The sequence below is a fragment of the Pectinophora gossypiella genome, chromosome 3 (assembly GCF_024362695.1).
Source record: "Pectinophora gossypiella chromosome 3, ilPecGoss1.1, whole genome shotgun sequence".
In the NCBI taxonomy this organism is placed as follows: Eukaryota; Metazoa; Arthropoda; class Insecta; order Lepidoptera; family Gelechiidae; genus Pectinophora; species Pectinophora gossypiella.
Window position 1 is genome coordinate 9,228,940 of NC_065406.1, and position 24,632 is coordinate 9,253,571.

General features: G+C 36.4%; 1 protein-coding gene across 5 annotated transcripts in view; it reads left to right on the forward strand.

Annotated features, from left to right (window-relative positions):
- LOC126381807 (diuretic hormone 41) overlaps nt 1-24,632 on the forward strand; it is a 96,368-nt gene that overhangs the window by 66,450 nt on the left and 5,286 nt on the right. For 3 of the 5 annotated variants that reach the window (XM_050031301.1, XM_050031299.1, XM_050031302.1), the window contains exons 3-4: nt 10,821-10,952; nt 15,177-15,272. In XM_050031301.1, the coding sequence (XP_049887258.1) occupies nt 10,821-10,952; nt 15,177-15,272 (228 nt within the window). Of the gene's footprint in view, nt 1-10,820; nt 10,953-15,176; nt 15,273-18,050; nt 18,202-18,540; nt 18,726-19,507; nt 19,665-20,650; nt 21,080-24,632 lie in introns of those variants that run through there. The other 2 variants (XM_050031303.1, XM_050031304.1) reach the window with 2 other exon arrangements.

Consider the following 24,632-nt stretch of genomic DNA (forward strand, 5'->3'; position numbering starts at 1 on the left):
CAATTTAGTAATTTGGCTGCCTAATGTCAGTTCCTAGGCAGTTAATCCCAATAAATACCTACCTACATTTATAACTCAAGTGGGACTATTTATTATTTCTTGCAACAGGACTTTCAAACCCAATTTTAGTTTTGCTGGTCACGCGCCCATGCAAGGGCCCAGGCGAACATTGGCTATGGGTGTCGCTGTCGACTGATACTTCCTAATATAGTCCTCCTAGACATCTTCATCAGAAATAGATGTTGCTACATACACTTAGCGCATTGTTCTCTTTATTTACCCCGCTCGGATTCAGAGTTAAATATGTGTCTCATTGCCTGGCAGATGGTCTCGTAAAATTAAACTAGGGTCTGCCCTGGTTAGTACCATGCAGCACGTGGATGGTTATTCAAACAAGACACAAACACAACTGTATTAACTGCATACATCTAGTACTACTCATTGCATTTAAATAGGGTAGTTCTCTAGTTTTATCATTTTATTGGCATGGCATTTTGCCGCTTGTATGAAAGCGCATAATGTGGTCGTATGCTCAACAGCGGACTACTAAATACTTGATGCATAGTTAGATTCCTCATCTTGATACTTTTTTTATTACTTCCGTTTTCTAATAGAAAAATGGACACTTGTCCGTGTGATAAGTTTGTGGACACTAAATGGGAAGCAATTATTGGCTCATAAATATTATCGTTTCTTGATCTCTTGGTCAACACGCCGAGTGACCGGGCATTCTGTCAGAACCGGCGGCCACCTTTAAATGTTATTTTATTTTTAAAATACGTTGGGAGCAATTGTCTAGTGACAGGCACTAGGCGGCTTTCGGAGGCATGACACCTAACCTGTATTGGGTTGGTTTTCCCTTTACGGGTTGGAAGGTTAGACAGGCAGTCGCTTCTGTGTGTAATTTTGATGTGTAATTTTAATTTTACTTTATTTTTAAATACTTAAGTACCCTTAATTGTATAAGTTATGTACGCCGTAATTGTCATATATATTAGTCACAATACCGTAACCTTATAAATGTAAAATGTTTTAATATATGTGATGTGGTTGTACTTTATAAATAAATAAATAAATAAACCGGACCTGTCAAATCTTCAGGTTACGTAAGCTAACCCTGTGAAAAACGGGATAATTCTAAGGAGATGACTAGCGCCATTCGCTCCAATTCCACTCAAGGGGAGGCGTCTGATCGGTGATTTAGTCAGTTTCCAGTTATTGGTGATTTGAAGTCAAGCGATATTAGACGAGCCACTGCAATACAATGGATCATTCGTATTGTGAGTCGATCGGTTGTTGTTGCATATTCATGCGTGTTTGATGAACTTATGCATCCGTGGACTTGAATGCATTGTATATTGTCTGCAAATGTTAATTATGGACTTTCCAAACTACGTTCCTCAAAAGCAATATATAGGCATGGTATGAATCATCCCCCTCAGTATTCGTTACGATGTCACTAACATTTCCTTGATGATGGATAACAGACATATGCATGATTTATCTTTGTAACGGCCTCCGTGGTCCAGTGGTTCGAGCGTTGGGCTCACGAGCCGGAGGTCCCGGGTTCGATTCCCGGTGGGGACATATCACAAAAAAAAATACTTTGTGGTCCCTAGTTTGGTTAGGACATTACAGGCTGATCACCAGATTGTCCGAAAGTAAGATGATCCGCGCTTCGGAAGGCACGTTAAGCCGTTGGTCCCGGTTACTACTTACTGGTGTAAGTTAGTAGTCGTTACATGAGCCATGTCAGGGGCCTTTGGCCTCAATAGTAACCCTGACACCAGGGTTGATGGGTTGGTAATCCACTTCACAATCCACACGATAGAAGAAGAAGATCTTTGTTTTTGGATATAAATAATTACCGTTTTTATCCCACCCAGACACAATTACATGTTCCATCCATTATTATTCTGACCAAAATAAAGAGAAGCAATATGGGTAGGAACGTTATACATAATATGAGTCAAATATCAAGCAACAATTATATTTATATATGCTGCTACCTTTACATTGTATTTTGGAATAATTATATACTTACCCGAGTACGTCTTCTTCTTATCGTGTGGTTTCCCTCTTGTCTTCCGCCTCGCAGTACTCTGTATGACGCGAGTGGGATGGCGCCCAGAGTAGTCTATTTCAAAGCCGTACAAGGACTCCTGACCTCCGTCTCTGAATAGTACTGACAGTTACTGCTACCCTCTATCAGGTTCCAGATTACAGGGTAACCTTCATTTATTTTTTAGTATTTTTTGTTAAATTTTAGCACACTGTTTGGAGAATATCTGTTTCGATCTCTTTTTTGTCACGGTAAATACTAGTTAACAACGACAACGTAAACGCTACATCTTATCCACTGCTAAAATGTTTTTACCTTTCGTTTTTCAAAGTTATGTTCATATTTGATCGTCTGGTGGCATCGATGGTAAATGACGATTGCTGTAATTGTTTAAAATCTCTGTAACATTTTGTGTGATGCTCTGTCGCGGAGCCACCACCTCCAATTCAGTTGAAAACGATATAGATTACTGTACGTACCATGTACATAGTGTACGTGAAAAGATTTTATGTGTACGTGCTATAATTAGAAAGAAAACAACAAATTAAAGTGGCTTCGCTGGAGAGCATACTCCCCAGCGGAGCCACTCAGTTTGCATACTTCGAGATGTTTTCTTCCTGTAAATTGACGTATAGTTTGATGTACGTACTACGTACATAGTGTACGTGAAAAGATTTTATGTGTACGTGCTATAATTAGAAAGAAAACAACAAATTAAAGTGGCTTCGCTGGAGAGCATACTCCCCAGCGGAGCCACTCAGTTTGCATACTTCGAGATGTTTTCTTCCTTTAAATTGAAGTATAGTTTGATGTACGTACTACGTACATAGTGTACGTGAAAAGATTTTATGTGTACGTGCTATAATTAGAAAGAAAACAACAAATTAAAGTGGCTTCGCTGGAGAGCATACTCCCCAGCGGAGCCACTCAATTTGCATACTTCGAGATGTTTTCTTCCTGTAAATTGTAGTATAGTTTGATGTACGTACTACGTACATAGTGTACGTGAAAAGATTTTATGTGTACGTGCTATAATTAGAAAGAAAACAACAAATTAAAGTGTATATGACGGCATGAACAAAACGTGAAGCGCTGAAGATTTTAAGAAACAATCTCCTTGCGAGAACTTTTTATCTATGCACAAACTACTAAGAGAACCTATTCTAGACGAACGTCTCTCATACAAAACAAAGAGCCTCAGAATTTAGAGTATGACACTTGATTTGACATTATAAAATTATATTGCCACACGCAAAAATAATTGTGGGGTTGCCATAGTAATGATATGGCACGGCGTGGCAGTAGTGATAGCTTTAAATTATTTAGATTACTTTAAATTTTGATGACAAGGTTTATAAAAAAAAGACTGCAGTTTACTTGTATAACATTTTATTTTTTAATTTTGTTTTATATTTTATGGATTTTTTTCTGAAATAGAGCTTTATTATTATTATTTTAAATATGCCTTTTTGCATAAATGGCAAACTTTCCTCTAAACTCTCTAATCTAGAGACATCTGTACCCTTTAATATTTTGTTTATAATAACACTGCTAATCTTGAGAGACAATTTTTTTGTATGAACATTTCCGGCCGTGTATCCATGACAGATTTGACATAAATTGTCAGTGCCGTACCGATCCGTCACCAAACCTTGTCATCAAAATTTAAAGTAATCTAAATAATTTAAAGCTATCACTACTGCCACGCCGTGCCATATCATTACTATGGCAACCCCACAATTATTTTTGCGTGTGGCAATATAATTTTATATGTCAAATCAAGTGTCATACTCTAAATTCTGAGGCTCTTTGTTTTGTATGAGAGACGTTCGTCTGGAATAGGTTCTCTTAGTAGTTTGTGCATAGATAAAAAGTTCTCGCAAGGAGATTGTTTCTTAAAATCTTCAGCGCTTCACGTTTTGTTCATGCCGTCATATACACTTTAATTTGTTGTTTTCTTTCTAATTATAGCACGTACACATAAAATCTTTTCACGTACACTATGTACGTAGTACGTACATCAAACTATACTACAATTTACAGGAAGAAAACATCTCGAAGTATGCAAACTGAGTGGCTCCGCTGGGGAGTATGCTCTCCAGCGAAGCCACTTTAATTTGTTGTTTTCTTTCTAATTATAGCACATACACATAAAATCTTTTCACGTACACTATGTACGTAGTACGTACATCAAACTATACTTCAATTTACAGGAAGAAAACATCTCGAAGTATGCAAACTGAGTGGCTCCGCTGGGGAGTATGCTCTCCAGCGAAGCCACTTTAATTTGTTGTTTTCTTTCTAATTATAGCACGTACACATAAAATCTTTTCACGTACACTATGTACATGGTACGTACAGTAATCTATATCGTTTTCAACTGAATTGGAGGTGGTGGCCCCGCGACAGAGCATCACACAACATTTTAAAGGAAACAGACAGCGGAAACTATGTGTAAAAAAGTATTTGTATTTGTATTAAAAACAAATGACTCTTCTAGAAAAGCTTCCACCGCCAAGAATAAAAATGACCGACCAGTAAATGAAAACACAAAATAATCATTTTTAACGGAATGCAAAACTATCTTTACTAACTAAAAAAACTGTTAGTGAAAATATATTTTTCTCAACAAATGTCAGTCTGAGCTTTCCGCTTGTTTGCGGCGCTGACAGTAAGCTAGCTTTCATTAGGAGTCACTATCCCCCCACTCCCCGTTTCGTGTCGGCTAATCTCCGTTCTCTTTATTTTCCCGTACAATCTAAATTTTCCTTGCTTTTCATACGTCCTGGACGGTGAACTTTCCGTCTACTTTCATGAAGTCATATAGCAAAAAACTTGTTAAGATTACTTTTGCTAACGCGTAATTTTCAGTGGTAAAAAGTACGTAATATGGACATGTCAGCTTCATTGCTAACCACCATTGCAAACTTGAAATATACAACGGCAAAATTTATTAAAAAAAAAATGACTCAAACGGGACTTGAACCGGCAGCTCAGATGTTGTCTAAAATTAATATTAATACCCAATATTATAGATAGATAGCGCCGGCGTCGGCTTAATGACGATACATAGATTGAAAGAATTTCCACGGACAGAACGAGGATCCGGTGGTGCAATGGTTAACACGCTCGTCCCGGCTTGACAAGAGCTGGGTTCAAGTCCCGTCTTTTCGATTTAATTTTCTCTTTGTGAGTTTTCCTAAGCACAAGTGAGTGCTATAAAAACAAAAAATAACTTTAAATACATACTGTTGTCAATTTTAGGTTAATTATATAAGTGTAACTTTGCAAATACAGTGCACTTGCTAATAACGGCTAATCAGCTTGCGAACAAACATTTCAGGATCCCGCGCTGGCTTGATCAACAAGCTTATGTCATATTATGTAATTGGAAGTAGGGTACAATTTTTACCGTCTATGAAAAGGCTGAAAACCGATGTAAGTACTTTCCTTTCTTGCGAATGAAAGAAATGCTTTTACTAAACAGGAAGGTTCATTTCCAATTGCTCTGGAAAAATTCGCGTCGCTATTTATATCTGAACAGAAAAATGTTGTATCTTTTAAAATGTGGTGGTATCTTTTAATCTGTACATAAAGGACTGTCGATATTCTAGCGGGAACTCTTTTTTAATTTAAGCGTCATCGTCATATTGTAAACACCGTTTGTTTTTAATAAATCTAGTGCGATTGTAAACTAAAGTTGTATGGAACTTCGTCCAAATATCTACCACTAATGAAACCTATTTACCGTACTTAATAGATCTGTAAATACTGAGTACAAAATACCAAACGGCGGTCGAAAATACATATATTATTTTCATAATACATAATATAATATTCATAATATATATTTCAACATACGTATATTAAATATAAATAGTATCAGTAAAAAGTAATGAGGCAAATGAAACTTTAAAAAAATCAAATACTTTTAATAAAAAAAATTTATTCCTTATTCTATGTTAAAATGACAAAACCCTCGTTTTTCAATTAAGTAGCCATAACTTTTTACTGACAGTATATTTTTGTATGCAGTGCTGGTATTAATTACTCAGTATTTAATGATCTATTCAGTTATATAGGTCTCGTTAGTGGTGGATATTTGTACCTCTTATGGACAATCTCCATTGATGAGTTTTACGGCTAAGCGCGGACAGATTATCGAATTTTGATGCGTTATATTCTATGTTCAGTTTTTTGGCTCTGTGGACGAGTGGTTGAGCGTAGGACTCACCATCCAGAGGTTCCGGATTCGAATCCCGGTGGGGACATGTCACAAAAATCACTTTGTGATCTCTAGTTTGATTAGGACATTAAAGGCTGATCACCTGATTGTCCGATAGCAAGATGATACTTCCTCCGATAGCAAGATGGTGCTTCGGAAGGCACGGTAAGCCGTTGGTCCCGGTTATTACTTACTGATGTAAGTATGTAGTCGTTACGTTACTCTTTGGCGGCTCGATAATAACTCTGACGATAAAAAGAGGAAGGAATTATTAAAAAGAAAATTAAACGTAAACTTACTCTTAATTCGCATTTTGGCCATGGCCTTGTTGAAACAATCGTGTCTGCTTTTTATCATTTCTATTTGACCTAAATATAATGGAAACTTAGCAATAAGTTCCCGAAGAAATATCGTTTCTTAGAAATCATTTAGTTTGTATCTGTTGTAGGGTGTAATGTGTAAATACATCATATATTTACTTAAACCATGAAAAGTAGTATACAAAATATTCATTAGAAACGTGTTTGTGTCCAGTGTAGTGATACATGAAAGAAATACAGCAATATTTACAAAATAATGCGTATAAAATAATATAAATTAATAACATACTTACTTATATTTATTTAACGAAATAATCGTAAGTATAAATATTAGCAGATATATATCGCAACACGTTGAATTCGGGCCATTTAATTAAAGCAAATCATCCAAATATTAATATAATAATACTTTCCATTGCTTAAAACTTATTTATTCGTAATCTGATATTACAGTTAATTCAATTTTAAAGTCATCTATCTATTTATTGTATGGGCTTTGCCTGAAATAAATGGTTATTATTATTGTGACCGGTTAATTACAATAAGCTTGTACTCTAAGAATGTACTATACATCCTCTGTATACCCCTTCGGGGATACAGGCGTGATTGTGTTCTTGTTAATAATATATATTATATTATTTAGTTTTATGCAATATGACTTTGTTTCAGTCGAATTGGTTTTTACTGGAATGTAAAACTGTAAAAATAATTAAATAAATGTTATGTGGTCACCGGAAGCGTTTATGACGTGTGTCAAAATACCTACAAATAGGTATTTAAACCTACGAATAAATATATTTAAACGTAAAGCTTCAATATTGTTGAATAGATGACAGTACCTATGCCTGAGATAAACATAAGTACTAAAGGCTTACAACTCAGAACAGGATAATAAACTTAATCCAACCAACTTCTACTTTAGGACGACTAATCGAATTTTCCTCACTTTCTCACAATTTTGCCCTGAATAAATACACATCAAAACTCGTGTCGAAATAATTATTAACTTGTGCCATTAAATGGCAGCTGGTTTTAGAAAAACAGTTTGAGTTTCCCAACTCGTCCACGGAACCTATGCAAACACAGCTTGTTAAGGATCGTTCAAATCACGGAAACCCACACGAGGGCACTGTCAACAAATAAAAAGGTTTTTCAACCTTTTAACATTGAGACAGAAACAGCATTTTAGGGTAACCCACTATAGCTTGAACATAATAGTCTTTACTACTGTATACTAATTTGAATCTTATCTTTTTAAAGTAAGTAAGTGCTTGATACAGTACTGCTACATAATTTTTTGGGTGAAACGCAATTAAGTGGAATGTGATTGTAAAGTACCTAGTTACTTATCCCTCGATTTTTGTACTTTTGAGGAAAATATTTTTCTCAAATGAATGGTAAAAAATGCGTCGATATATATATTAATAGCTTTTTTTGACTAAGTACTTATAATCCCAGTAATCTTATTCTCGGCTAGTTAGTGGGGAGCGAGAATGTGTGTACCTATATTCTAACTTCGTACAATTATAACGCAAAATGAACTTCACTGAAAAAGTCATAGGAATATTAATTACCAACGGACATCGTCATCACTAATTTAAGAGCCACGCTCTTTTCGGTGTACCATTTTCCATTTTTGTCTATCAAACCAACTCACTACCAACTGAACACCAGTGGACATACTTACCTACATTTTGCGGGAGTTATTAAATACATATTTTCAGAAACATGACTAAAAAAAGATTTTTAAAAAGCTCAGTTGTGAGCACTAATCCGTAATCTGTCGGTGGACGAGAATATGCAGTTCTAAGCCGACATCCGCGACCATACCTCGCCACACTACTTACCACTTGACACTTCACAAAGATTAATTTAATCTTATGAGAGTGATAAAATATTTTTACGTTAAAGGTCAAACTGTCTGAAAGTGGTAAAAATAATGACTGAAAGAGATAAAATACGGCTGTATTTTTTCTAGATTTATGCCAGAGTTATGTTCCCTTACTAGAAGTGTCACTTTCTTTTTGTATGGAGTTCCCGAGGTGCCCCGTTACCAAAAGTTGGAATGAATCGTAACGAGACTAGTTACATACTTCACACCGTTTTAGGTATTTCTAAGTATTTCATCATCACCAATTTAAGAGCCAGGCTCTTGTCGGTGTAGCATTTTCCATGTTAAGAGAAATACTCTATCTGACGCAGTACTCTATCTGACGCGAGTGGAATGGTGCCCAGAGTAGTCTATTTCAAAGCTGTACTAGGACTCCTTACCTCCGCTTCTGAATAGTTACTGCTGCCCTCTGTTAGGTTCCGGGTTACAGTCCCTGTGACTTACCCCTTTCGTCCTGTGTTGCCGTGCCGATGGCTTCCATCTCCGCCTCTGCAACCGTTGACGTTCACCCGTATCCCTGGGCAGGGGTTCTACGTTATACCCCGTAGGTCTGGGTTCCTATCCGATCCCAGCCAACTTGTCACTCCAGCCTACTGAAGTAAAAGGCGCCCACCCCCGCAGCGAGGATGCGTCGAACAGGAATTCCTCAGTGGAGACCACAGAAGATGACTACGTCCCCTTTGGGGCTGGATTATAGGTCTTATATGAAAGCAAAACCAAAGTATTTAATTATGATAAACAGCATGAATTTTCATTTTCCGCAGAAAAGCAGTTGGCTTGAGAAGTAAATATACTTAAAATTAACTTCGTATTTGCAAAACGTTAAAGACGACATCCCGCTGGTTCATTATAATCCTTAGCAAGATGTCTCGCTCATTTCATATTATAATGTTTGTAAAATAAGAGCCAATATTTTAAGGAAAATTGAGGTTTATTTTTATTAATTGTGTTTGAAAACAAATTGTTGACAATATCAGCTGATAAGCCGAGTAGAGAGAAAAATTACACCGCAAGTAATTAATTTTCATTTACTTACTGTAAAAACTTGACATATTATTATCGTAGGTATTTTGATTATTTTTGAAGCGAAAGGAAGTGCCTATTCTTGCCTAGACGACTTAAAGTAAAGGTGGGAAGGATTATGCGATAAAGCCATATTCAAACTTGCGTTTACACAAGAGTGAACTTGGAAACGCAGATAAAAGCAAACTTTGTGTTGGCTACACGAAAACTTGCTGGGAATGTCAAGTGCTCCCTGATCAGAATAACATCACCGTTTGAATATTTATGAGGCCAAATTACAAAAAAACATATGGTAACGTGATCGATACAGTAATCAAGGAGAGTCGTTTTAATAGGTAGGTACTAGGTTAGTTAGTAGACTGTCTTTTTAACCTAATTTCTGTAAATTATTTTATACACTCTGTTTAACGTAAATCATAAAACTTACATCCTTAGCTTCTGTAACAACTTGGCCATCATTCTTGGTCTTACTTGTAACACAACCTACTTAGTTTGAAAAAGTTGCAGAGGGTTTAAGTCGTACCTAATATCTCACGATTACGATTGAGCTTATTTTTTTAATATTCATCGCACATGTATGTAGAAATAATCGAAAAGAAGTTAGAAGACTTTACCCATAATTTAATAGTTCATTTGTTCTAACAATGTTCAATGAAAGTTCAGCGTAGTTACTTGTAATATTAACAAGTTAGTAGAAGTTTTTTGTATTTTTGTAGAACGTGAGTTTAAGTAGGTACTTACTTACTTATTAATTAAGTACTTAGTTCATAAAATATAAAATAATATTATGATTTAGTGACTATTTTATGATATCATTAATTCGGTTTTCTTTTTAATGTTCTAGACTGTCTTTGATTATTTATTATTATTCTACTAGAAGATTTGGTGGGCTAAAATCTAAAAATCAATATTGCAATTTGAAATTTGCGCTTACAAAAGTTCGCAATGCCAATAAATGTCTAACGGAATATAGCTTTCTTGGATGAATTGCTTCGATGTGGCCTTTTTAACCCCTGTAGTTGAACGACCCTATTAAAAATTTACCTATGTCACACCCCGGACACTTCATACAAAATACCTCATTTTTATCGTACATACGGTGAAGTATGTGTACGGTATGTGTGTGACGTGTAGCGCCCTTACGATTGAAGTAAAGTAAACCGAGGCGGTGTGAGGTAAACCTAGCTCAGCCGCTGGTGGGCAGCGGAGAGTTGCCGTTCTGTAGTACTATTTTTTATTCTATGTCTCTGTAATAAATCTCCAACCTCGACTACATTAACGAATGGTTCCGTGTGACAGATGTGGTGGGCGGTATGGTGCGCGGCGGTGGCTGCAGCCGGCGCCGGCGCAGCGGCCGCGCCCGCGCCCGACTCGCTCGCGCCGCTGCCCCCCCTCGACCTCGTACAAATCGACCAACCCGCGCCTGACGATGTAAGTACAGTCATAAGCTATATCATGTACCCACTTTAGAACCCTGTCGCACTATCATATTTGACATTTAATAAGACTTACGGTTTAATTTGTCAAAAAAGTCAATGTGACATGGTTTCAAAGTATATACATATTAGTACTCGTGACCGTACACTGTACTACTATGAATGCATAAAGATAATTTGTACAAAGACAAATGAACAAAAACTGAAGGGCTTATATCCTTCAAAGGATTTCAATTAACTGTTCATAACGTAATGAGTTCTCTGAGATATCTAGCAGTTGTACCTAACTCAATGTTCAACAACTACAAACGACAGAGTAGTTTGAGATACAAGGGTTTCCGCCCTTAATGGCCTCAAAGGAAAGAATATGATTGAGGGCGAACAGGCGGGAAAAATCATCTTGAGTGATAGTTTTTGTTCTTTTGAGTGTTGATTTTATTTCCTTTGTACACGTGTGGCAAAATACAGGAGGATTAAGCTGGAATCCGAAAAAAAGGTTTTGGAAACTTGGTTTCATATGATATTGCTGTTGTAATTATATAGCGAGCTGTGTTAAAGGGGAGGTGGTACTTAATCTAGTTACTTGTATACGGCAGATTGGGAAAGGAATTCATTGCATCTATAAATTTGTGGGTCTTCTTCTTCTAGCTTGTGGGTAACTGTGAGGTGGATTACCAACCCCATCAACCCTGGTGTCAGGGTTATTATTGAGCCGCCATAGGCCCCTGACATGATTCATGTAACGTCGTACTTTTACATCAGTAAGTAATAACCGGGACCAACGGTTTAACGTGCCTTCCGAAGCACGGATCATCTTACTTTTTGGACAATCAGGTGATCAGCCTATAATGCCCTAACCAAACTAGGGACCACAAAGTGATTTTTGTGATTTGTCCCCACCGGGATTCGAATCCGGGACCTCCGGATCGACAGCACAACGCTCTACCACTGGACCACGGAGGCCGTTAATTTGTGGGTTATTGCATTTAAACCAATAGCTCATACATAATTCCTTATTCAAACTTCTTAACGTAAATAACTACGTATTATTAGTTTTCTAAACTTATTTTCATGAAAATATTTGATATGAATAGCGATTGCCTCAAATATAACGTTCAAAAGGCTTGAGTTGAGGAGTACCTATAAGTTTTGCCTCCCGCATACTAAGGTTTTCATTCCACTGAATCGATATAATTGCCTCAACATTTTGTAGAAAGCAATATCTTACATTATTACACTTTTTGAATATATATTTTCCATAAAAGGTATCTATTCATACTTTATGATACATCCAGATATGTTGTTGATGCGAATTTTTTGAATCACGTACAAAGTTTATGCGCTTTATCTGTTGTATTTGTGCTGAAAAATGCAAAACATATTATTATTCAAGGTGGGTATGGGTGAAAGAACCGTATGTTACGTAGTTGATGTTATCATATGTTTATTTTGTGGCGTCTCGTCAAGTGAGAAATTGGCCGAACCGCCCGCGGCGATCGTCAGATATACCGCAAATATTTATGTTATATCGTAGGAAATACATTCCTTGGTGATATTTTCACGGTGTATTGTAGATAGCTTCACTTTTGACATTTAAAATGCTCAAAGTTAGTAACATTAAGCATTTTATTTTTGATCATCACGTTCATCCGATATTGCTTATCATTGAGTAAGTATTTAGTAATTTTGAATTAGTCGTCTGTTGTAGGTAATGGTCTACCAGAGCAGAGGTGCTTTACATAATAATGATGTGAACGATTAGACAATCATGGTTCGATAAATGTTCGATGCTCTAAATTAGAAAACAAAGAATATAACAACAATCAAACAAAACACGAACGCATTCGTACCTATATGTGTTAAAATTAAATAATTCCAAAAACATTTCGAAAACTGATTCGTTCCCAATCTGTGCACAAAAGCGTTTGTCAAAGGCACATCGTGGGCACATCAAAGAATTTCAAACAACGTAATTTCCAATGAAACTCCTCAAATTCTTTCATTGAAGTCATTGGAAAAAGCTAACAATGGTAAAAAGGTGATGTTATTTTGTTTCTACAAAATAGCTATTTTGTATCCAGAGGCTTCTTCGACGTAGTGCGAGTACTTACTTACCATACGAGTTACGTTTCGTATTATTGCTGTTTGTCTTTCCTGGAATATGAAAGATCCACTTACAAGGAGATTGCATACAAAATGGTAAACCATCCTCTTTGTCTAAAAATCATCATCATTTCAGTTTTTTTTCTATTTATGACTACGGCTTTTTGGCGGGAACGGGAACGGGACAGTTGCTTTCTTCATTGAATAATGTAAATAATTAATACGAAGTGCTGTTTTGTGGTTAATGATCACATTAAGTTAGTTGGAAAACATTCGCGATAGTGTTATTATATCGGAATATTCAATAAACAAAATGTAACTATCTATCTTCGCTTCATGCCAACAAGCCGCTTTATAACTCGAAAGTTTATGCGGACTTTTGAGTAAATTCGTTTGGGGTTCGGAGTAGGAGTCTGCTTCAAGGGTGGGGGCTTAGGTTTCATCATTCATCGTCATCACCTTTCATCATTTAATTAATTATCATCAAGAAAAAAAAAATAAGACATGGCTGTATGGGCATAGTTCTCTTTGCCTTGCCCTTCGGGGAAATCCAAAACAAAAAAAAATATGACTACAAACAATATTAATTTCTGAATTTGATTTGTAAACTACACAAAAACTTAAAGATATTTCTATTTGTTTGCCTATTTCGGTAGAGTAGCTATGCAAACGTGACTATTTTGTTCGCTTCCACACGGGTAGAAGGAATCTGTACACGTCACAAAGTTTTAATAATTATATTTCATAGTTCACCAATGCTATGGTTTCCAGTAGCGTTAATTCAAATAATTTGGGTCAACATTCACAGAAACAATTTTGTTTCATATCATACATGAAGTATTTATTATGAGCTTAATTTTAATTTTCAACGCAGTGTTATTTAAAACTATTATTGCTTTTTTATGGAAATTATTAAGTTTCTGTAGGCAAAATGATTTGATGGAAAATATTATCAACATCGACCTTTGAGTTCATAATTGTCGTGGTTTATAAACGCCAAGAATAATGTATATTGTCCCATTATTTTTTTTTCTATTCCATTTATTAAGTACTTACTTACATAACTTATTTTTTGTTTTACGCTACAAATTTGCTAGGCTAGTAAGAATCTTCAGGAACCTATCTTCCATAATGTGTAAATAAAACTGTAAATTTAGCTTCCGTTTGTTTAATTTTTGTTACATATTACTTAGGTTCCCTGCTCGATCGAATCAGAAATGAGGAGATCCGCAGGAGAACTAAAGTCACCGACATAGCTCGGATAGTTGCAAAGCTGAAGTGGCAGTGGGCAGGACACATAGCGAGGAGAACCGATGGCCGCTGGGGACGACGCTCAGTGGGTAGGCCCGTTACAAGGTGGACCGACGATCTGGTGAAGGTCGCGGGAAGCCGCTGGATGCGGGCAGCGCAGGACCGATCGTCGTGGAGATCCTTGGGGGAGGCCTATGCCCAGCAGTGGGCGTCGTACGGCTGATGATGATGATGATTACTTAGGTACTCGTAATATCTAAAGGAGAATGTTCTTAGCGAAAAAAAAATAAGTACCTACTTTTCCCCCGGTGGGAAGAAGGCGTGAGTTTATGTATACATGTAGGATGACTTTTAGTTAAACTGTTTGATTTTCTCTGTTTTTCTTTTATCCATTTATCTTTATATGTATGTATAAATAGTGGCTACCCCGCGTTCACACGTTCCCCTTTCCATTAGGATTTTTACTTACTTATCAATTTTTAGATTCCTACCTTGAAAACTACGAAAAGTCCCATATAAAATTTCACCCCCTCTTTGAAGGGGTTCGAGGCAGATATCCAAAAAAATGATGCACGATTTTATTTTTAGTTACAAATTTTTAGCTTTCTACCAATTTATACCAATTTCTAGCAATTTATGAACGCATACCAATTTTTAGCTTTCTACCTGGATAATTGCGAGTTGCTCCATACAAGCTTCTACTCCCCATTTTAAGGAAATGGGGGGTTAGAAAGAGACAAAAAATAGCCTATGTCACTCAATGCGTCGCTCCGTTTTGCCGTGAAAGACGGACAAACAAACAGACACACACCGACTTTCCCATTTATAATATTAGTATGGATTAATCTATTATTGTATGATACAGGAGAGCCTGGGTTACGCAGTCCCACCGATGGGCGGGCGCTACTCGGGTGGCGGCGCCCCCTGGCTGTACTACCTCGCGGAGCCCCACGACTCACAGGTAATAAATACAACATACATCCAAATACACACACACAAAAGCGGACTTATTGCCTAACATGCGCGATGGCAGGCTTTTAATGATCAAACATTTAACCCACCTATAGATGGCGTCCATTTTTTTTATACAGGTCGTAAGACCGGTTGTCCTTTTAAAATCCAAATTTCACTATTTAACTATATTGTGTCTGAAAATCTCGGCTTTAGGTAAAACGTAATTAATATACGATCCCGACGACCCAATTACTCTAGCCATAGAGGCGACCAATCAGCTCGCGACACCAAACACTTCAGCACCCCGACAACGACCCCGCCGGCGTGGTCGATTACTTCCGTCAGCGCTTATTGCCGCTTATCGTTATCGACCCACTAGGATTGCTTAATTTTCTCAAATATTCTTCCTCTCAGATGACGCCCTGAGCCGAGGTTCGCGCCCAACTTGGCACCCTCAGGCCTGTTGTCTTAAATTTTGTACCAGGTGAGAGCCTTCAGCGCTCCCCTTTGTCCGGCCAAGTAATTACCTACTGCTATATGCGGCAAATCTACAATAAGTCACGTCAAAAAAAATCGGCTTTAGGAGGATTTAGTTCTTTATTGAACGGATTAGAAAATATCTCCTTGCATGTTTGAATGCATAATATAATAAGATTACACTGTACTACGAAGAAACGCGTTTTTACTGGAAAGGGCTGATATAGGCTGAGTTTTCGAATGATTGTAATATTTAAGGCGGATATACACACATTGCGAGATTTTCGTCGCTAGGTATGTGATACTTACCCATGCGAGGAACACGCCTCGCAATGTTTGTATTCGTGTTTAGTGATGAGCAAACGGAGTATTTTTAAGTCAAGTCCTCAGCGTATCTTTTTCTATCGGAGACTACCCACAAAAAGCTACAACTTACGGGGTATTAGGGACACCGCACCGAATACTCAGGGGGATGGTTCAGCATGAGCAACTGACATCAAGTGGAATTTCCTGTCGGAAAATTCATGAAAATTTTAGTGATATTTTTATATTTTTGGCTATTTTATTTTTATATTTTGCGACGGAAAATTCCACTTGATGACTCAGAATCATGGTCTGAATATTTCCTCAAATTTTTCGTTACGGTGTCACTAACACCATTGAAATATGTATAATTGATCGCACTAGACGGCCGGGCTTTCAATATGTTGGTACAATTGTATACCAAGTTAGAATTGTAATACATATATAAAGACATCCGTGGCCAGTGCTTACAAACAGCGTGCACGACTATCAACCGCTGCATCAAAGCTACTTTATCTAACGCTTGACTGAACGCACCACCGCTGCGCTGTCCGAAGCGTATCTTACACAAAGCTTTCGATATTCAAGTTTCTGCGATGGAATTTACGATCTAATAACCGATATTTGAGAGAACGTTAGATATTATATTGCTAAAATGAAAAACTAAAGAAGTTATTTGAGTTCTTACCAAATACTTATGTTTTTCTACCTCTAGTTATTAATTGCAATTTGTCATTGAATTATACGCAATGATGAATATGGTAAAATAATTATATATTTAGATCTTCTATCGTGTGGGTTGTGAGGTGAATTACCAAACTTATCAACCCTGGTGTCAGGGTTATTATTGAACCGCCAAAGGCCTCTGACATGGCTCGTGTAACGATTACTCACTAATAATAGGTAAATAATAAAAATAATAGTTGATTAATATTTAATATATAATTTTATTTTTATTATAAGCATATTAAAAATACATATACAAATCACTTAAAACTAAATTAAATTATAGTATATTTATAAACAAAACTAACAAAGCTGTAGCTTTAGTCTAGCCAAGTAGGTAGGCAGCGAATGCCGCCTGGAGCAAATCTGTCACTTCTAAAAAGCTACAATCATTATTCACCGGCACCGTCACTCATAAACCTTCAGAACTTTACGTAAGGGTTAAATCTTTCATAACTAATTATTTACTTTTCTTGATGTAGGTACGGTGCAATTTATAAATCTACACAGTTTTGTAACCTTTTGGTAGCGCGTTGCGTGTGGTAATGTTTCAAGTTATAATAGGAAACTGCCTATCTGGACTTAACAAGGTAAATACGCCTTTCACAGGCGTCATTAATGCCTTTGAGCGGAGCCATCAAACTAAAGGTAAACTCCATTATGGGTAATCACTTGACAATCTAAATATAATACTTACGTACAGGAAATTATAAAGTTGCATTAAAGTTTAAACTTTGAACACTTCGTCAATTACGATTAAGAAATATATTAGGTTGTCAAATGCCGATCTATAAAGTTGGTAGTAAATGTTACAGCCTGGGGGGTTAAAATGACCACATCGAAGCAATTTATCTAAAAAAGCAATATTGCTATTGGACGTTTGTGTGCATAGCGCACTTGGTTATATGCACCAATGTCAAATTGGAATATTGCTATTTTAGACCAATTGCTTCTATGTGGCCTTTATAATCCCCCTGTTAGCAGTTTTTAATACATAATAAATACAAAACATATGTACCTACTTATACATATATTTTAAGAGATTCAAGGGATTTATAAAGAATAGCTACGAAACACACGCACACGTTTTTTCACTACTCACACTATGATTTTTTTAATATTTATTTTTTTATTTAGAATTTTAGACCAACAGGTAAAAAAGATCTCCACATTCAAATTGTCTACACTACAGTAACAGTTAGAAAGAGCCAATATTTAACTTGCATTTTCTATGAACTTGAAAGTTCCGCGTATTTACGGCACAGTAAATGTTTGCAAGGTGCTAAAGAAGGCAGGAGTGTGGATGCGCCCGCGTCGGGGGCTCTCTGTCAACCCCGCTGTGGAGGTGCTGCAGCGAGGAGCCTATAATTACTACCTGTCACAGATAGCTCACCACAACCGGGACTACCTCAACTGTGTTGGGAAAAGAGGTTAGATATAATTGGAAATATAATTTGTATATAAATGCCAGAAAAAGACTATAACAAAATAAAGAGTGGCATGTTTCACCAGATCAGCTTTCTCGGGTGTATTGCCATTGACTACTTAAATGCACCTTCGTTGTTTTCCAAGAAAGTTGCATCTCCAAATTGCTAGTGATGTAGATTTATATTCACCTTTCGTGATACAAGAATACTGCATGAAATTTCATTGAGCTAGAACTATAAAAACATTCTGAGTAGACAGTAGCAGTAAACATTCGCTGATGCATGAGACGATTTAGAGAATTTAACCTTCAGTGCTCGTACTTACGTTATTTTATTTCGTAGATCCGTGGAGTAACGACTGCAAGTTGAAGAACTGAACGTGCTAAGCCCCGGACACATCGGACACATCGCCTGCCTTACTCTTAAAGCACAGTCGTGTACAAATTTATTCTTAAATTACATAAAAATGTTGTAAACATATTGTTGTGACTTGTGAGTTAGGTCCAAAATAAACGTTTTATAAGTAATCACAGAAGTTTGATTATTACTCCCAATATCAATTTGATGCAAAAGACGTTCTGATTCGAGTTTAATAACATGGAAATATGTTACATAATGTACATAACACAATGAAACAAAATACCATATTAGATCATTATAACGAAACGATATATCATAACGTAAACAAGCTCATACTACATAGACAGATACTTTGTATTGTACAACGAATTATTGGGAAACAAAGAACAAAGTATATTCGGAGTTGGAAATAGGCTTACGAGGGACAAATGTCAGGCAAACGTTGTAAATATTGCTACAAGGCGACTGAAGATTTTCTGTGACAAACAAAATTAGGCTATCAGGTCGTTTCCATGATGCTCTTTAGGTGTAGGAGGCATAATGCCTTGGAATCTATTGGAAACGTTATCCAATATGCGTAGCGTAAGCCTAGCTGTCAGGCTCGTAATGTTTGGGTTATATTTGAAAACTACATAACGGTCTAAGGTCCTCTTCACACTACACTTGTATCTTATAAGAAACTATTACCTAAACGAAGTTGGTAGTAAATCAAATGTTAGCTAGTGGCCGCGTGCTGTGTGAAAAGGATAGACCGTGTCGTTTAAGTGAACTGTGAAATGTATGTTCACAAAGAGAAAATTAGATCGAAAAAGTTCTGATTCGGACAGGATTTGAACCCGCTGCTCTTGACTGGGAGCGTGTTAACCATTACACCCGGGTCCTCATCCTGTCTATGCGATATTTTCGATCTGTATCGTCATTATGTCGATAACGTGTGTTGGTGGGGAAGGGCGGGAGCTGGCGCGTGAAGCGGCGCATGCCGTCGCTGTCCATCGACCTGCCGATGTCTGTGCTGCGTCAGAAACTGAGCCTCGAGAAGGAGAGGAAAGTTCAGGCGCTGAGGGCCGCCGCCAACAGAAACTATCTCAACGACATCGGCAAACGAGGTGGGTTCATCACGATTTCATACTGTACTCAAAAGTGATGATTTAAATATTAACTATTTAACTTAGAAATATTACTCAAAAAAGCAAAATGTTAATGATAGCATACAGATGTTTGTACCTACTATGTCATCACACACTCCTTCTTTTAAACAAACTATAGAAAGATTATTGTCTTAGGAAAACTAAAAAATACTTTACGTACACTAGCGAATCACTTGCCAACTGATCATTTTGGAAGCTGATCACATAAGTATTTTATTAGAGAACCTTATAATGAATTTCTTATCCGCAATCCCATAGAGTTCCCATAAATAACACAGCACGTGTCGAACATTCTGTAAATTTTACATCAGTGCTAATGTAAAGGCAGCAATGAGGCCCACATTTTGTAAAGTTAAAGCCACAGTAATCAAATTAGCGTAGAAGTGTCTTTGGCCGCAAGTCGGCCATATTAATGTCTCCAGCGCTTTTACAAGATTCTAATCACGAAACTCTGATTCGATCCATTATAGCCATTATGTATATACAATGCTCGACCGTTTATTACATAAACCTACAGACACAATTTATGTAAACTAATTTGCGGTACTTAGGCATTCGTAGCAATCAGATACATTTGATGATTCGTTATTTTATTTTGCTACAGCAGTAAATAATAATGTAATCCCTACATTGAAATGAAACCTGTTACGACTGACTGACTGCAATAAATTCCTGGATATAGTTTTCATTGTACTTGGATATTTTCCATCAGTCGACCAACTTTTCATCCAAAGTTCGAAAATGAAATATATGTAAATTATTTACACCAATATCAATAATAAAATAGAATAAAACCCACACAAGTTTTTTGGCATTTTATATTTACTTAGATGATTACGCAATTTCGATGGCTTTTGAATATTACCCTTTAAGTAGTAAACAAGTAGGTATTTGAAGTTAGAAAAGCGTTACAATATAAATAACAGTATTTTATTATTCAACAGGCTTCCAATGGGCACCGTCGTTAGAATCTGGGAGATTCTTCTAAGACGCGCCCGCTGCCCAGTCTACGCCAAATCATTCAACATTTAACTTGCCAAATTTCTTCCATTGTTAATAACTTCATAGAAAATTGAATAAATATGTACTTGAGTATAAAAGTATCGTAGGCTCGTAGTCTTCAAATATTGTTAAAAATTATAAAGTCTAAAATTAATATATAATTAATGCTGATGTAGATGAATTCTTGTATGTAGAAAGTGATTAGTTACGAATTGTATCTATTTGGAAGACGGTCCCTCATAAGCTTGTAATACGACTATTGTAGGTACAATGATATCTAAACCTAATTTGAAACTAGTGGAAGCGCAGCCTATTGCGGTAATTAACATTTGCCTTGTAGATTGTGCTAGATATATCGCAATAAACATTGTTAAAAATTGAATTGTTTCATTTTTTCATCCGTTCAACAAACCGAGATCGAGACCTGACGTAGATGATTCGCCCTTTCCCGTGCACTGGAAGAAAAAATACGCAAAAGTAATAGGAATAGACGGTTATATTCGTTCTGAATGCTTCGCAATCGAAGCGATCGCAAATTGTTAGAGCAAAAGCTCTCTAGATCTGAATTGGATAAAAAATGAGTGACTGAATTTTACATGCTGTGGATTCACGAACCAGTGATTACTAGGTATCATTCGGTACTGAAGCTTACATCATCTATTACGATAGGTAAGTAATAATCGTACGCAATTTCGCCGAATTATTCAAATGTAAAACATACACTTATAGTTATAACCACTAAGTATTCAGAAAGGAACCTATTCGCTACATGTTCGAGTGCGACTCACTTGAAGTCGATTGAGTCAATTTAGTCGTAACGTGATACACATTAGTCTACCACATTCAGAGCGTTGTAAACAAAGACAAAGTGAATTCCAGTAAGATGTTTCCCAATAGTTGTACGCAACTATTGGGATTATTAGGTACTACGGTACCTAGCGGGGGAGACGAGGACGCGTTCTGTATGTAGTGTAATAGAGTTTGATTGACAATATTGATTACACCGTGCAAATAACCCATCAGGGCGTAATGTGAATGCCGCCACTTCTGAAGGTACAAAGCTTAAACTGTGTCCTATGAAACTGAATATTGTACTGTTTGTACTTCCTGTAATAAGTACACGTGTAGGTTGGATATGAGAGACAAATTCGCATTAGTGGATCATAAACAAATATTTTTAGGTAGTGTGCCTTTATCCAGTTTTATCTAGACATATTTATGGTTACTACCCACAGATAGTATGTATAGATAAGACCAAACGAGATAAACAAAATATTTTTGCGATGAAATGTCAGAGATAGGACTGTCTACTAACAGATCTCGTTTTAAAGTTATTGCTGTGCTCCTCGGTTTAGTATAAACAGGTCTTTTTCCTCTGCCGATGCTACTCTAAAAGGAATTTAGAACAAGTTCCAATACTCACAAAAGCTGTAAAATATCTAAATCTAAACAGAGTAGTAAAATAAAATCGTTTTTGGTTGAAAATTTCAAGAAATAGAATTATATTTTTTTTATTTCGGTAGTACTTAGTACATCTACTTCGGAGTGAGACAGCTAGATTAATTTGATCCCTCTCACATCAAACGGTTTTTATAGAAAATCCTCGTTTCTCGCCACTGAATTCTTTCTTAATTAGCCATATCAAATTTACATTCGGAATAACACGTTTATTCATGACACGGTTAAATTTATTGCTTTTATCAAAAAAGCTTGTTGCATAGTTCATATCTAATTAGCTATATAGCTTTCATACGTGTGAAGTTGGATACATTAATATTAATATAATATTACTTACTTACAATGTAATTTATTATTCGAATTGAATCCGCGTAATTTTTCTCTATAATTTTCACTTGACTCAGCAATTTATTTACAAGTGTCTTAAAGCATTTAATAGTGTTTTATAGCTCAATAACTTAGTTTCATACAGTGCGGTCATTCGTCTCTGCCTTCTAGATGAATCGACGGCCGCGCACGATTGAGTGAAATATTTTTAAAACGTAAATTTCAAGCAATGACGAATATTAAATGATGAATATTAGATAAAGCTACTAACATCTAGAATAACTTTACTAACACATATGAGACATGTTTCGTGAAATAAATAAATTATTATTATTATTATTAATGACACCGTCATGAAAATGTAAATACAATAATAAAGACCTCAAATAAATAATGTGATATTTAATTGTACTTTCTTAGATACTTAGTCAATGTCAAAATCAGGTCGGAACTGTATATTTGGTTCATGAATTATATTATTTCGCGATAATTTTAATATTGATTCGCATATAATTTTGATGCTCTTCTATATTTTAAAGCTCAATTTCGGTTGTTTTGAATATATCGAGGTGTTTTCGATATAATTGCGGGTACGTATTATATTTGGTACCTACCGATTTATGTAGGATTGTCTACATCGACTCTACATGGGTACCTACATATTTGTTATTTTACATAAATACTGAGTCATTATAATATTAACTTAATTTTAGGAAAATTCCTGATTCAATTACGTTGTTAGTTTATTTAAACGAATTGTACTATTGTATAGTACTTGACCTATTTATCGTTGAATAACATAACATAAACTGCCTATATACGTCCCACTGCTGGGCACAGGCCTCCCCTCAATCAACCGGAGGGGGTATGGAGCATACCTACTCCACCACGCTGCTCCACTGCGGGTTGGTGGAGGTGTTTTTACGGCTAATAGCCGGGACCAACGGCTTAACGTGCCTTCCGAAGCACGGAATCATCTTACTTTTTCGGACAATCAGGTGATTCAAGCCTGAAAAGTCCTTACCAAACAAAGGACAGTCTCACAAAGTGATTTCGACGTCCCCATCGGGAATCGAACCCGGACCTCCAGATCTTGAGCCTAACGCTCTAACCACTAGACCACGGAGGCTGTTCGTTGAATATTCTAAAATAACTATAATTAACTTGCGACCATTCCTATTGTACATCTTTATAGTTCTGGGGAGTTAAAAAGGCCACATCGAAGCAATTCATCTAAAAAGCAATATTGCAAGTTGACATTTGCTCATACTTATATATAAGTAAGTGCGCAGTGTATACACATGTCAAATAGCAATATTGAAGACATTAACAATATTAATATTCAAATATTTTAAGCGGTTTAGATTTTTCATAAAAAAGGATTTTCCCGCTAATTCCCGTTCCCGTGGGTATTCCGGAAATTCCTTTCTTAGTGCACCTCTACGGTACCTAAGCTACGTCCCTTTCAAATTTCAAGTGCCTACGTTTAGCCCTTTAGGCTGTGCGTTGATATGTCAGTCAGTCAGTTTCTCCTTTTATATATTTAGATATTAAATTGGGTCAATGCAATCTATTTTCTGTTCATTATACACGAGTATAAGTAGATGAGGAAGTATAAAGAGAGAGGTGTTTTCTTCCTCGTCGTCTCGTTATAGCAATTGTATTATCACCCTTCCTTTTATCAAAGGGTTACAAATTTGAATGTATTTCGTCCTGGGAAGGAAAAATAATATAGCAGTATGTGTAGCGTCAAACGAGGTTACATACAATACACATAAAATCACGCCCGTAATCACTATAGGGGCGGGTAAAACCGCAAGTCGTCAGAAAACAAGTTCCTAGCTAAGATTTGTATTTACATTCTCTCAAAATCTATCGGATGGAAAAACAACTGCTCTACCAACTCATTACTTTTCGGTTGATTTTTTACCTATTAAGTTACACTATAAGAATAAACAAAAGCAAATATTACTTCTAATAATATAAACAATATTTTACGTCCTTAATTAGTACTTTATTCTCCCAGTAATGCTTCATAATGGCAAACGTATTTATTTTTAAAAAGAAGAAGCAACTGAAGTGTGTCGGGACCGAAGCAAGTGGAATTCCGTAGTGTCTGCTTACCCCGGTGGGAAATAC